This window comes from Quercus robur, chromosome 12 (genome assembly GCF_932294415.1).
Source record: "Quercus robur chromosome 12, dhQueRobu3.1, whole genome shotgun sequence".
NCBI classification, from domain to species: domain Eukaryota; kingdom Viridiplantae; phylum Streptophyta; class Magnoliopsida; order Fagales; family Fagaceae; genus Quercus; species Quercus robur.
The window spans coordinates 34,108,205-34,122,608 of record NC_065545.1 but is presented as its reverse complement, the minus strand read 5'-3'; the positions used below and the strand labels follow the sequence as shown (position 1 = coordinate 34,122,608).

The 14,404-nt window shown below is 35.5% G+C and overlaps 2 protein-coding genes and 1 non-coding gene across 3 annotated transcripts; 1 reads left to right on the top strand and 2 right to left on the bottom strand.

Moving 5' to 3' along the window:
• Positions 1-7,164: 7,164 nt before the first annotated feature.
• LOC126708413 (uncharacterized) lies at positions 7,165-8,619 on the bottom strand. Its single transcript, XM_050408206.1, has 3 exons — positions 8,407-8,619; positions 7,392-8,358; positions 7,165-7,175 (listed from the first exon to the last, which is right to left on the bottom strand). The coding sequence occupies exons 1-3, from the start codon at positions 8,617-8,619 to the stop codon at positions 7,165-7,167; spliced, it is 1,191 nt and encodes a 396-aa protein (XP_050264163.1).
• A 237-nt stretch (positions 8,620-8,856) lies between these two features.
• Positions 8,857-10,032, bottom strand: LOC126708412 (uncharacterized). The gene has a single exon (XM_050408205.1). It carries the CDS (start codon positions 10,030-10,032, stop codon positions 8,857-8,859), a length of 1,176 nt encoding a protein of 391 aa, XP_050264162.1.
• On the top strand, positions 9,545-9,653 carry LOC126710644 (small nucleolar RNA R71). Its single transcript, XR_007649706.1, has one exon. It is a non-coding gene; the product is annotated as a small nucleolar RNA R71 (small nucleolar RNA).
• Positions 10,033-14,404: the final 4,372 nt, after the last annotated feature.

The window sequence follows — 14,404 nt, the reverse complement described above, 5'->3', positions numbered from 1 at the left end:
TAATATGGTGAGCTTTTATACATAATGTGATTATGATGTTCTCTTAAATATGGCTTGGAAACATATATGGGAAGCAAGTATATTATTGGGAAGCAATTTGTCACACATCAATGTCTTGTGCTATTACCCTCCATTAAAACATATTAAGCAATGAGATTCGGGGAAGGCTGGGTTGCATTTTCGAAAGACAATAATTTAGAAAAAGGAGATGTCTGTGTCTTTGAGGTGATCGAAAGGACTCCTGTTGTGATTAGTGTCTCAATATTTCACTTGGTTGACCATCAGAGTTTGGACAAGGATAACCTGTTTAAAATTTAAACTAGTGATGTTTATGCTTATATTTAATTAGGGACTTTGATCACTACTATGGTTTATTTCTGATGGATGTGGTTTTAAGACTTTTCTCTGACCAGTTTGGTATGTCTTGTTCAAAACTATTCAGAATTCCTGTGCTTCATCTGACATGACTTGTCGAGACAGTACTGAGTTGTGTTCAATGTATCATAAATTTTTCAGCCATGCTCTACATCCTTGAAAACGGTGCATTGCAAAAGAAGGCATATCTATGTATTGACTGGACAGGGTTGAACAGTGCGAAGCTGTTAAGCAGCACATGTAGCACTACGAACAACATCTGTGTAGCAATGGTGGACAGCTCACACCCAAAATTGATGCATAACCAATTCAGGGATGCTCTGCCTCTTCGAAAACGGTGCATTGCAAAGGGTTGCACATATGTGTATTCACGTGAGTGGGGATGGGTACATGTGGTCAGGGTTCAATAGTTTCGAGATGTTGAGTATCACATGCAGAACTACATCAATCAAGTGTAGCAATGATGGACAACTTACCCCCAAAAATTTGCTTACACTTTTGAGGGGTCCTCTACATCCTTGAAAATAGTGCATTGCAAAATATTGCATATCTGTTTATTCACGTGAGCATGGATGATATGACTGGACAGGGTTCAATAGTGTCGAGTTGTTGAGCAGCACATGCAGAACTGCGAACATGACTTCGCCGAACAGTGCCGAGCTGTGTTAGCCTTTTCCAACCTCACTTGCCAAATGCTAGTATTACGAGTAGTGAATGTAGCAACAGTAGAGAGTTTTATCCCCCTGTTTCCCTACAAACTTTCCAGGGAGTCTTTGCAGGTAGAAAATGTAGTTACATTTTCTCAACATCAATGTAAAATTACATGAAGAAAACTATGCTTCCAAGTTTTACATCAATGGCTTCCGATCATCACAATTGCAATATTAGGGAGCTTTCAAGCAATGCTACAACAAACCAATAACTTGAATGAAACATTTTAAAGCCTGATCGGGCTTTTAGGCCTTTACCCTATTTTTAAGCAAACCAAATATCGTTGTGGGAGTGTGTTGGGTGAGCCATATGGATTTTCAGGAAGTGAGTGGTTAGTCTGGTTTGGACGAGTCTTTATGTAATGTATCTATATAAAGTAGGACACTATTACAACTAAGATACACAGATACGTGCATATTATATCGTGACTCAAACAACTCATATAAAGGAATTATTCGTATTATTGAATCATATGCGTGGTTGGTCTATGTGGTTTGGATCAGTCTGTATGTATTGAATCTATTAAATTTTCCTACAAGTAATGTGCAATAAATATAATTTGGAGGCATTTCACTTCCTAAGGTTTTCCCTACATTACAAAGCAAAGGACATTGTCCGTCCATGACCCACATTACTTGAATGTAGCAACAAAGAACACGTATGAAAAAAATGAGAAAGTGATTTTACATAAACTTAGCCAAAAGTAATAAACAGTTAATCTTTAGAGTTGCAAAAGTTGAACATACATAATCATCATTTGTCACACATTAACAATAACATTATGTATTGCACATAATGTGTAGACATTAACAACAACGTCTAATGTTCGTAGGTAGAAATTTTTGGAAATCATCATTGCTTGAATCTGAGAAGTCTGAAATATCTGTTTCATCATCTAACGCAGTAATTTCATTAATAGACTTCATGGCTCGCTCTTGTGCCTTCCCCTTTAGATGCTTCCTAGCTTTTTGGATTGCGTGAAAACGGTCTAGTCGCCTCTGCATTTGATTGTTCTCTTGTTCAAGACAAGCAAGTATGTTGGCAAGTTCATCTCTAGGTAACTCGGCAGAGCGTGCCTTAGGAACTTGTAACCCATGCCATCGATAATACACCTCTAACTCACACCTCTTCTCGTATAAGGTTGACCATGGTGGTTCTGCTATAGTGAACTCTATTGCGGTGGTATCTGTACTTAGTTTTGTAGGTTTGTCGACCATGATGTGTCCGACGCTTCCAAGACTCTCATACGTGTATATTGGTATATTAACGAAATCTCTCTTCTTTCCAACTCATTTTCCTCCATAGTGGTCTGTGTATGTATGTAGTTGTTGATCTGTTGGAACTTGTGATGATGCATTTGTTGAAGTAGGTCCAAACTTGTTTCGCATTGTACGATTTGATGTTGAGGCATTGTAACTCATAGCTTAATCAATCTACGAAGTTAGCGGGGTAGAAAGTTAACATTATATCATTGGTGCATTTATAACCTCATTTCACGGTCCAGGCATTACAATTTCACTTATTAGGGCTTGTCATGTCAAACCCTTCAGGAAAAACGCTATATGAACAGGATTTTAAATGTTCCTAATGTCACATCAAAGGTGGGCAGTAGTTGCAATAGTAGATGTAAATGAGACATCTGTGCATCCAATTTCACAATTCTGTATTCACGTGAGTGTGGGTGTGAAACAGTGTCGACCTGGGTATCCACATCGTGTAGAGCACCGAACATGACTTGACTAAGCAGCAGCGTCTGTTGGCGCATGTGCTGCGATTGAAGGAGTTTGATATGACTACAGTTGGTGCTACAGAGGCAGGTTGGTGACGTGTGTTTAGAGTTGGAACTTGGTCACCTTCAAACTCCGCTATATTAATTGTGTTTTGTCTTTCACCAGCAAGTTCGCAATATTAATTTATTAATTATGTTTGGTCTTTCACAAAACAAATTATGAAGATCACAGTGTTTTCTGTGATTTGGTCATTTTGAATGTCTGTAAACATCATGGTGTGTAAATATGACGGTGTTCATTATCTTTGGTCATTAAACATTTACAGGTTAAAAGCATCACTTTGGTCTCAGAACCATCACTCTTACAAATTACGTAGCGCCACAGGCTGAAACACTGAAATTTCTCTTGTAATCGTAGCCAATTAATGTGACATTGCATTTGAGGGAATACCTACTTACTCGACTATTCGATCAAACATCGTGGTCAAAGACTTGTCGGTTTGAAGCGAGGCCCAATTTGGACTGAATACCACATCTGTTATACCTTAGATGTTGGTGGCTTGAGCTCCTGGTTATATCTGTTTAATTGTGCTTGGTCCTTTACAAAATCTTAAACATCAGGGTGTTTATTATCGTTGGTCATTTTCAAGGATGCTAGTCAAAACGCTCTTCCCATAATTCGTGACTGTTGGTTAGAAGAGATTGCACATTGTAAAACCATGTTCAACCCTGAAACTAAGCGCTCAAACAAACGCGTGCCATAATAATTTACAGGTTGAAAGCACCACTTTGCTCTTAGAACTTTGATGTTAGTGGCTTGAGGTCACTGTTATATCTGTTTAATTGTGTTTGGTCATTCGTAAAAACATTAAACATCAGGGTGTTCATTATCGTTGGTCATTTTCAAGAATGGTAGTCAAAACACTCTTCTCATAATCCGTGACTGTTGGTTAGAAGAGATTGCACATGGTAAAACCATCTTGAACACTGAAATTGAGCTCTCAAACAATCACGTCCCATACACATTTACAGGTTGAAAGCACCACTTTACTCTCAGAACTTTGATGTTAGTGGCTCAAGCTCACTGTTATATCTGTTTAACCGTGTTTGGTCCTTCACAACAACATTAAACTTCACGATGTTTATTATCTTTGTTGTGAAATTTTAAAATACTCGCAAGTGTACGAACCGTACCGAAGTATAGTTGGACAAGAACGAGGTCGAACCCATAGAGACTTGTATGAATGTAGGAAAATTAATTAAACCTTAACCAAATTAATCCTAATCTAGTTTAAATAAAAATTGGTTGGTTACAATAAAATAAACTAAGCAATTAATAAAATTAAGCAAATAGTTAAACTAAGAAAAATATATAAAGCAATAAAAAGATGTAAACAATCAAGAGAAAGGAATTAAGGTTTTGGAATCCGCCTGTAAGTCATATTAGCATATATTTATGATCATTAATTTTTCCCAACTCACTACATGATAATCTAGAAATCAATCTTGTTATCATGGAAAATATCATCATTTAAACCCTTATTTTAAAAATCAAAAGCATGTTCTTCTTCGCTTCTTAAGTATAAAATCAAATCATAAATTGTGTCCGTAGTCAAACAAATCACAAGATATATTCGATTTTATAATCAAGAATTAATAAACCAAGCATTCAATTAATTAAGACAAATCCTAAATCATGAGAAAAACATGATTGAACTCATATCTAGAATCCCATCTTAGTCAATTGATATGAAGCAAGAACAATTTAAATCATTAAAGAACAATTATTGTGAGAAAAATCAAATCACATAAATATTACTAATAATCCTTAACAAGGTTTCATCCTCAACCCTAATTATAAATTTAGCTACTCATAGTAATTGAAAGAAAACATAAAAATAAAATACTAATCAAGATACTAAACAAATAGAATAGAGAAAGAAATAGTCACAGTGCTAGAGAAAAGCCATAGACAAAAAGAACACGTTCTGCTCCTACGCACCAGTCCTAGCCGCAGCCTCTACATGTTCAGTCCTCTTATTTTTCTGTTTTGCTCTTATTTATACCACACAAAGACTGACCTATACCACTTAAAAGAGAGAAGCCGCCTGACACATTCCTAGTACAAGTCGGACAATGACTTTATTTATTATTAGTTGTAGGCCACACATCTAGGACATTAGAATTGGGCTTCACTTCACATTCTCTAACTTTCAATCTTTCTTTTCTTTTATTCTTTACTACACATCACGCCTGGATTGGGCCTTCTTTCATTCTTCTCTTTTCTTTTATTCTTTACTTCACTGGATCTCTTCAAAGTTTGGCTTGACTTTGGGCCCATCTTGTAGCATTTAACTTCCACGTGAATTGCTTCTTCAATGATTTTTCTATTTCTTCTCTTTCATTAATTTCCTTTATCATGTAAAACCTTTATCACCTATAAAACAAGGATTCTTTATAATCAGTCACGAGATAGCTTAAAAGTATGGCCAAAAATGCAAATATGAGAGTATTTTATTATATAAATTTCATGCACATCAAATACCCCCAAACCAACATTTTGCTAGTCCTCGAGCAAAACAGATAAAGAGTAAAACAAAACAAAGAAAAAGGAAATCCTAACTAATCCACTTTCGCTGGAATTTTTGATTGCATTTAGCGTATGCAACAAGCCTTTAAACCCCTAGCTTACACTAGTGGACGAGTTGTAGTCTCGTGAGGGTTTGCAGGGAATTTAACCACAAAATTCTGAGAATGAATACTAAAAAAAATACATAAATAAATAAACAGAACAAAGAAAATCAAAATTTTTTTTTTTTCAATTGCCTTTTGCAAAGCGGATTAGTTCAAGTTCAAAAACACTATAAATGCTAAAGAAATTTCTCATGCCATCAAAACTCAATGTGAGTGAAAAGTGGTAGCCAACCCAAACATACTCTTAGTTTTAGAATAAACTTGACTCGAATCTCTATTTGAAAGTATGTTTCAACTCAAATCTTTCCGATGTTATCACTCAACAATTGAAATCACTCTGAAATGGGGTGTAACACTCTCAACAATATATGTGAGCGGAATAATGTAAGCAAAATCAAATACCTCACATATAAATCCCATGAAAAACGCTTAATCAAGAAAGAACAAGTAGTCTCATGAAAGGATGCCAAAAAAAATTTATACCACACCTTTTTCTTCTCAGTCATATCAATATCTGAACTACACAATCTTCAAGATCAAATAAGGACTTTATTGGGACGTAATGTAAGGTAAAAGTAAAGGGAATGAAATAAAAATGGGTAAAGGTAAATATAAGAAGTGTTTCAAGATTTGTCGGAATGTCAACTCTTTTTGGAATTTTCATTCAGCATTTTTTTTTTCAACTCTTCTTCTTCAAAGTAGTACTTCTTCCTTACATTTCACTTCTCAAAATTTGATGAGAACCTTTTTTATTTTCTTCTTTTTGACACTTTTCCCTTCTTCTTTTTTTCTTCTCTTTTCAATTCTTTTTCTTTTTTTTTTTCTTTGAATTTTTCTTTCTTTCTTTGAATTCTCTTACAAACCACCACATTGAAACAAATTGATCAAATTCAATCTTGAAACACTATGGATAAGGGCTTTAAGAAAGAAAGGCTAATTAAAAGGCTCAACGGGGTGACTAGCGATAATGTATCAAAAAAAAGAAAAATACATATATGGCTCAAAGTAGACAAAAATGGCCTAATCTCATCTCTCAAAGACTAGTATAGTTCATTCAACATCAATGACTTCAAAAGATTAAAGTGTGGCATAAAATCATTTTTTTTTTTTTTTGGCCAAAAGAAAAAAACAATGAGACTACAACAAGGGAAATATGTTATGCACTTCCAAATGAATTTTAAGATTAGAAACAATAAATAACCCTCCAAAAATAATGATTGGCTCAAAACTCACAGGGGTTACAGTCTCCACATTATTATCATCAAGATTTTCTAATCATTTTTATCCTTCAACAACAAGTTGTGTCTGAGTGGCTACGTGCATGTGCAATGAATTGAGCATGAAAGCAATGAAATTCTTTAAGCAAGAGTAGTATAATGAACTCAAAACATAAACCTCAAGCTAGGCAAAAGTTTTTTTTTTTTTTTTTAACACAACTAAACAAAACAAAAAGATAGAAATCTATATGCATCCCCCCCAAACCTAAACCAAACATTGTCCTCAATGTTAAAAATGATACTCTCAAATATATGTCTTGAATGAAAAGAGAGCAAAATATGAATATGCAACATGAGAAACTCAAGTAGGAAAAGTAAGGTAAGGAGAAGGAGGAGACGTACCTTAATCAAGCTGATTGTTATAAATTTTAATTTCTGTCAAATATCAGCTAGAACAAAAGAAAATAAAATGAAACAAGAAAATAAACACAAAGATTAATCTAAAATCAGAAAATAAAAAAGAATTTTTTTTTTTTTTTTTTGCAAAAAGATTTAACACAACTGGAGATCAATCCTGATAAACAGGACCATCCAAACCCCAACAATACCATGGAGATAAATAATTCATATTATGAATGGACTAGTCCAATGATATTGTAACTTACCTGGGTCAAAAACATGTTGAGAAGCTTTTGCAGTGTCTTCCAAGTGAATTCTTTGCATAACCATAGAAGCACTAATACCCTTAATATTAGTAATTTTCCAACCTATAGCTTCCTTATGCTCTTGAAGTATACTTATCAATTGGTGTTCCCAAAAGTCACCCAACTTTGGTGGTTCTACAATAGATGGGAATGGGGATGAAGAAAGTGGAAGAGGGATCACTTTTGGCTGCCAGCTATCAATACTTAAGAGAGGAATAGAATCCAACAATGCATTGACCTCCTCAATTGATTTTTCAGTATCCAAATTGCAATCAAAACTGGTTAAGCAAGCGTTTGGGGGATCCTCACAACTTGATTGTAGGAAAGTATCATGGACTAGGCTCCCAATAATGTTAACCTCACATATATCCTCATTGTCTAGTACTTGCTTACTTATGTCAAAAATATTAAGCTCAACAGTCATATTCCCAAAAGAAATCTTCATCACACCACTCCGACAATTGATCAAAGCATTGGATGTGGCTAAGAAAGGGCGACCCAAAATGACATGGATTTGTGTACTGGCATTTAGAGCAGGCTCAGTATCTAACACAACAAAATCAATAGGAAAATAGAACGCATCCACCTTAATCAGCACATCCTCAACAATACCTCTAGGGATTTTCACAGACCTATCAGCTAATTGAAGTGTCATGGTTCTGGGTTTCAACTCCCCCAAACCTAGCTGTAAGTATACTGAATATGGCATTAGGTTCACACTTGCCCCCAAATCTAGCAAAGCTCGCTCAATGAGATGATCCCCAATCCTGCATGAAATTGTAGGAGATCCAGGGTCTTTGCATTTCACTGGATATTTATTCTGAATGATTGAACTAACTTGCTCTGTCAAAAATGCCTTTTTAGGGACATTTGTCTTTCTCTTCATTGTCACAAGATCTTTTAGAAATTTGGCATAAGCAGGAACTTGCTAAATTGCATCAAGAAATGGAATGTTTATTTGCACTTGCTTAAAAACCTCTAAAATGTCTCCAAATTGTGCACTTTTCTGAGGACTGATTAACCTTTGAGGGAATGGAGTTTTAGGAACAAACCTCCTATCAAGGGGAGAACTAAGATCCTGAATTGGAATTGAGGTTGAGTTGCCCTTCTTTTCTCTATGATCATCCTGTGAACTATGAGTTCCCTTTTCCTTTAACACAATATTTTCATCATCCTCCACTTCTAGCATTTTCACTTGATTATCAACTTGCTTACCAAACCTAAGGGTAGCAATAGACTGAACAGATTCATGTGCATGAGTAGAACTAGAAGAACCATTAATTGCATACTGCCCTTTTGGGGTAGGTATAGGTTGACTAGGAAACTTTCCTTTTTCCCTTTCTCCAACTTGGGTTGCTAACTGGCCAACTTGATTTTCCAACTTCGAAATAGCTTGAGTATTCAAATGGGTGGAACTTTTTACCTCTTAAATTGCTTGGCTAGTTGATTGCATGAAAGTTTTGAGAGACTCCTCCAAAGATGATTGTGGTCTTGGTGGTGCTACAAACTGAGGTGTTGATTGAGGAATGGGAGGATATGCTTGAGTAGGTGGACGAAATTGACTTTGTTGATGCACTTGTTGTCCACCTACATTTGTGGGAGGCTGATTTTGCCTCCATGAGAAATTAGGATGGTTCCTCCAATTTGGATTGTATGTCTCTGAAAATAGACTAGCAAATGGTTTTCCATAATTATTCAGTGCATTTGCTTGCTCAGCATAAAAATCAGGGTACCCAGCTGCAGAAGGACACATTTGTGTTGTATGCATAGGACTAGCACAAATAGAGCATGTTTCACTTTGAACTTGATTGACAGAATTCATCCCTCTACCTAAAGCTAAAGCTTCAACCTTACGAGTGAGATTGTCCAACCTAGCTTTTATGTCTAAATCTTCACTGACTTCATACAATCCTCCTTTTTTAATTGCAGGGGCACATCTCTCTTTACGATTGGAAAAATCCCATTGTTGTGAACTTTCAGAAAAATTCTCAAGAAATTTGTATGCCTCATCATCTACAAGACTCAAAAATCCACCACCATTCATGGACTCAATCATGTTACGATTTGTCTGAGTCAAACCATTATAAAAATATTGTACTAGTCTCCATGTTTCAAAACCATGATGAGGACACTTTAAGATCAAGTCCTTAAATCTCTCCCAACTCTCATAAAATTTCTCTTGTTCATCCTGATAAAAATCTGCAATTTCTCTCCTCAAAGCATTGGTCTTTGCCATTGGGAAAAATTTAGAGAGAAATTTTGTGACCAACAGTTCCCATGAAGTCATAGATCCAGGTGACAGAGAATTAAGCCATGCTTTTGCCTTATCCTTCAAGGAAAAAGGGAATAAACGCAAGCGAACAGAGTCATCAGTGAAATTTTGAAACTTACAAGTAACACAAATCTCAAGAAAATCCTTCACATGCATATAAGGATCTTCTCTATCCAATCCATGAAAAGTAGGAAGAAGGTGGATTATCTGCGGCTTCAACTCAAAATGTGCAGCAGTGGTTGCAGGCAATACTATGCAAGATGGAGGGTTGGTGGTTATGGGTGAGAACAACTCCCTAAGAGTTTTTGAATCATCTCCAGTTTCTCCCATTGTGGATGAATAATCAAAACTAACAAGATGATTTTCTTTATCACGTATCCAAGTTCTCATACACCAAGCACAAAGAAAAAAAAATTTGTTTTTTTTGTTTTTTTTTATATATATATATATATATTTTTTTTAAAAAAAAAAAATTAACTACAACTAGTAGAAGGAAAAATTCAATTAAGACCTAATTTATTTTCCTAACCAAGTCCCCGGCAACGGCGCCAAAAACTTGTTGTGAAATTTTAAAATACTCGCAAGTGTACGAACCGTACCGAAGTATAGTTGGACAAGAACGAGATCGAACCCACAGAGACTTGTATGAATGTAGGAAAATTAATTAAACCTTAACCAAATTAATCCTAATCTAGTTTAAATGAAAATTGGTTGGTTACAATAAAATAAACTAAGCAATTAATAAAATTAAGCAAATAGTTAAACTAAGAAAAATATATAAAGCAATAAAAAGATGTAAACAATCAAGAGAAAGGAATTAAGGTTTTGGAATCCGCCTTGTAAGTCATATTAGCATATATTTATGATCATTAATTTTTCCCAACTCACTACATGATAATCTAGAAATCAATCTTGTTATCATGGAAAATATCATCATTTAAACCCTTATTTTAAAAATCAAAAGCATGTTCTTCTTCGCTTCTTAAGTATAAAATCAAATCATAAATTGTGTCCGTAGTCAAACAAATCACAAGATATATCCGATTTTATAATCAAGAATTAATAAACCAAGCATTCAATTAATTAAGACAAATCCTAAATCATGAGAAAAGCATGATTGAACTCATATCTAGAATCTCATCTTAGTCAATTGATATGAAGCAAGAACAATTTAAATCATTAAAGAACAATTATTGTGAGAAAAATCAAATCACATAAATATTACTAATAATCCTTAACAAGGTTTCATCCTCAACCCTAATTATAAATTTAGCTACTCATAGTAATTGAAAGAAAACATAAAAATAAAATACTAATCATTAAACTAAACAAATAGAATAGAGAAAGAAATAGTCACAATGCTAGAGAAAAGCCATAGACAAAAAGAACACGTTCTGCTCCTACGCACCAATCCTAGCCGCAACCTCTACATGTTCAGTCCTCTTATTTTTCTGTTTTGCTCTTATTTATACCACACAAAGACCGACCTATACCACTTAAAAGAGAGAAGCCGCCTGACACATTCCTAGTACAAGTCGGACAATGACTTTATTTATTATTAGTTGTAGGCCACACATCTAGGACATTAGAATTGGGCTTCACTTCACATTCTCTAACTTTCAATCTTTCTTTTCTTTTATTCTTTACTACACATCACGCCTGGATTGGGCCTTCTTTCATTCTTCTCTTTTCTTTTATTCTTTACTTCATTGGATCTCTTCAAAGTTTGGCTTGACTTTGGGCCCATCTTGTAGCATTTAACTTCCACGTGAATTGCTTCTTCAATGATTTTTCTATTTCTTCTCTTTCATTAATTCCCTTTATCATGTAAAACCTTTATCACCTATAAAACAAGGATTCTTTATAATCAGTCACGAGATAGCTTAAAAGTATGGCCAAAAATGCAAATATGAGAGTATTTTATTATATAAATTTCATGCACATCAATCTTCAGCTCACTGTTATCTAATATATTATGTAAGGGGCTTCCCCTGTTTGGATTCCTCATATTTGATTAAAAAAAATCCGTTAGACCTAATGCTAGAGTGAATGAGGTCATGCCAAGTGTTGCTTTTATCTTTTTCGACGAGTCTGCACTGCAAGGTTTCATCAATAAATTTTGTAATGAAAATATGATGCTTGAGGAATAGTCCAGGCGAGGATCAAATTCAGAATAATATAATTGCTGATTTAAGATCGACAAAAATATCCAATTAGTGGAAAATACATGTAAGCTCAGCAAAACCTCCAATAAAAATAGTTGCCTGAAGTCAAGATATAGCTTCAGCCATTGTTCCAAGGAAAATCTCCTAGGTGGTTCATCGTTAATATCAAAACCTGTAAACGAATTGTGCTTTCACAAACCTTCCATTTGTATTAATAATTACTATAATCTAAAAACACGTGAGCATCGTACAGAATTATGAAATAAATGTTATTTACACACAGACTTGGATCTACTTGATATTATATAGAATCACATAATAACATAAAAAATTCTTAGACCATTACATCCATTTCAATAATACTAATGATAGTAACGATGGGCATGAAACTAACCATCATATTAATATATCAAATTACTTTCAACGGATACCATGTTCTTCAAATTGCCACTAAAATAACAAAATATAGAACTGTCATACAATTCTCCAAATATGTTATAGCAACCACGAACTGAAAATCGTCCCCCCCTTGGGTACAATGCCCAATGGGAATCATCAAGAGTCAGATGGTGTAGAAGGTGGAACAGGACATCTATAGTGAGCTAAGTCCGCTCGCATAGCTCCAACCTTGGCAAGAAGACCATGTAGAAGCTGACCATGGGTTGCCTGAGTCGTCATAATGGTCTCCATCATAGCATGAAGAGAGGGAGGAAGAGGGCATGTATGCGCTGCATCAACAGTGTCAACATCTATCTCATCATCACCATCCTCGGCAACAACAGATGTGGGATCTCCATGCATGTCCTCATCTTGAACATCTCCAGTAGTAGACCGTACTCGTGGTCTGTTGGATGGACCAACACTGAGGTCGACAACCTTCTTTTGGGCAGTTCGCTGTTTCAGAAATTTGGCTCCTATAGGGGCTTGGATGTGAACCAACTCGTGCGAAGGAAAGTTCTTTAATCCTAAATATTTGAGGACCCTATGGATGAGAACTGGGAAAAACAAAGCATGCCTCTTATACTTGCTCCTACGCACCTTGACAATGGGTTCGATGAAAAGGGAAGGAAAACAAATGGAACTATTGGTGACGAGGGCGTAAAGCAAGATACACCTGTCTACAGGGATTGTATGGATATGAGAGATAGGGAAAATGTTGTGACAAGCTATCCTAAAGAAGATATAATTAAGCTCAGTCAACTCACTTGAGCTAATACTTCGGTCAGAATCCCGATTGTTTGATCGTCCACAAAGAACATCCATAACATCATCAATACAAGGAGACATAGAGTTTGGATAAGTAGGTGTACAAATTATAGGTACATCAAGAGCTTTAGATACGTGCTCCCTAGTTATTGTAAACGGTACACCACGTATGGACGATGCCACCTTGTGACCACCAAGATCCTCATGCACCGATAGATTCGAATAGAATTCTCTAATCAAGTCAACTGGAGGGGGTTGTATGTTTGTACATAGGGACCGCCAATGCCTAGACTGTAGATTCTCACGAACAAAAGGATGCAGTTCCTGTAAATTGATTTGCCTTTCTCTCCAAATACGCCTACGCTTAATCAAGGTTTCAAAGGTTTGTTCATTTTCTGGCGTGAGGAACCTTAATTGATCAAATACCACTTCAGGTTCGGATGCAGCTTTGCATTTTCCCCTCTTAGTCCTCTTTGGACCCATAACTAATCGATGGTCAGTAGTGCAAACACGATCAGCTCACACAAAAACAGAACCAAAATGAAGTTTGAAGTAGAGAACAAAAATTGGAGAGTAACTAGATACCATGTGTAGAAAATCATGCACACAATATACTGTCTAGAGCAGTTTACAACAACACAATGAAAAAACAATATTCTTATTCACGGGTTGTTTAGTTGGTGCAATAATTGTAATGCATTTTGGTCCGAGTCAATAATTTGAAGTTAGAGACCTAGAGTATATAACAGAAGTCTTATTATATAGGAAACATACAAGTGGATTTAGGAACTGACATATTTTCGAAATTCGTAGCTACATGTAGTAAGTTTCACCAGCTTCTACAAAAAACAGAAAATAAATTGCACAATGTACAGTTCAGACATACAACCAGCATATATCTATACCACACACATATGGAGCCACTGGCAAGTTCATTTTGTGGAAGGAAGACAACCTATGACATAGGCAACCTTACTAACAACAATGCATTTGACTAGCCAAACACCCAATTTCATCACAATCTTCATAGACATAGACATAGAAGTGTGAAGCATCAAAATGCAAAATTTGAGAATAATGCACCAACAATGTGTAATTTCAAAGACAACAACCGTTAAAAGAGTCTTACTATGTAAAATCCTCGAAGAATTTGCGCGAGAAATTATGGGTTCTAGCCGGATGAAGCGAGAGCAATCGAAGATGTAATTTCAGACAGCTGCAAGTTCTGCAGAACTGGGGAAGAGTTAATAAAAATGGGTAATAGATTGTAATGTCCATGTAACTCGATTTTCAAGAACTCGAGTTACATGCAATCCAAATTTTCAACACAA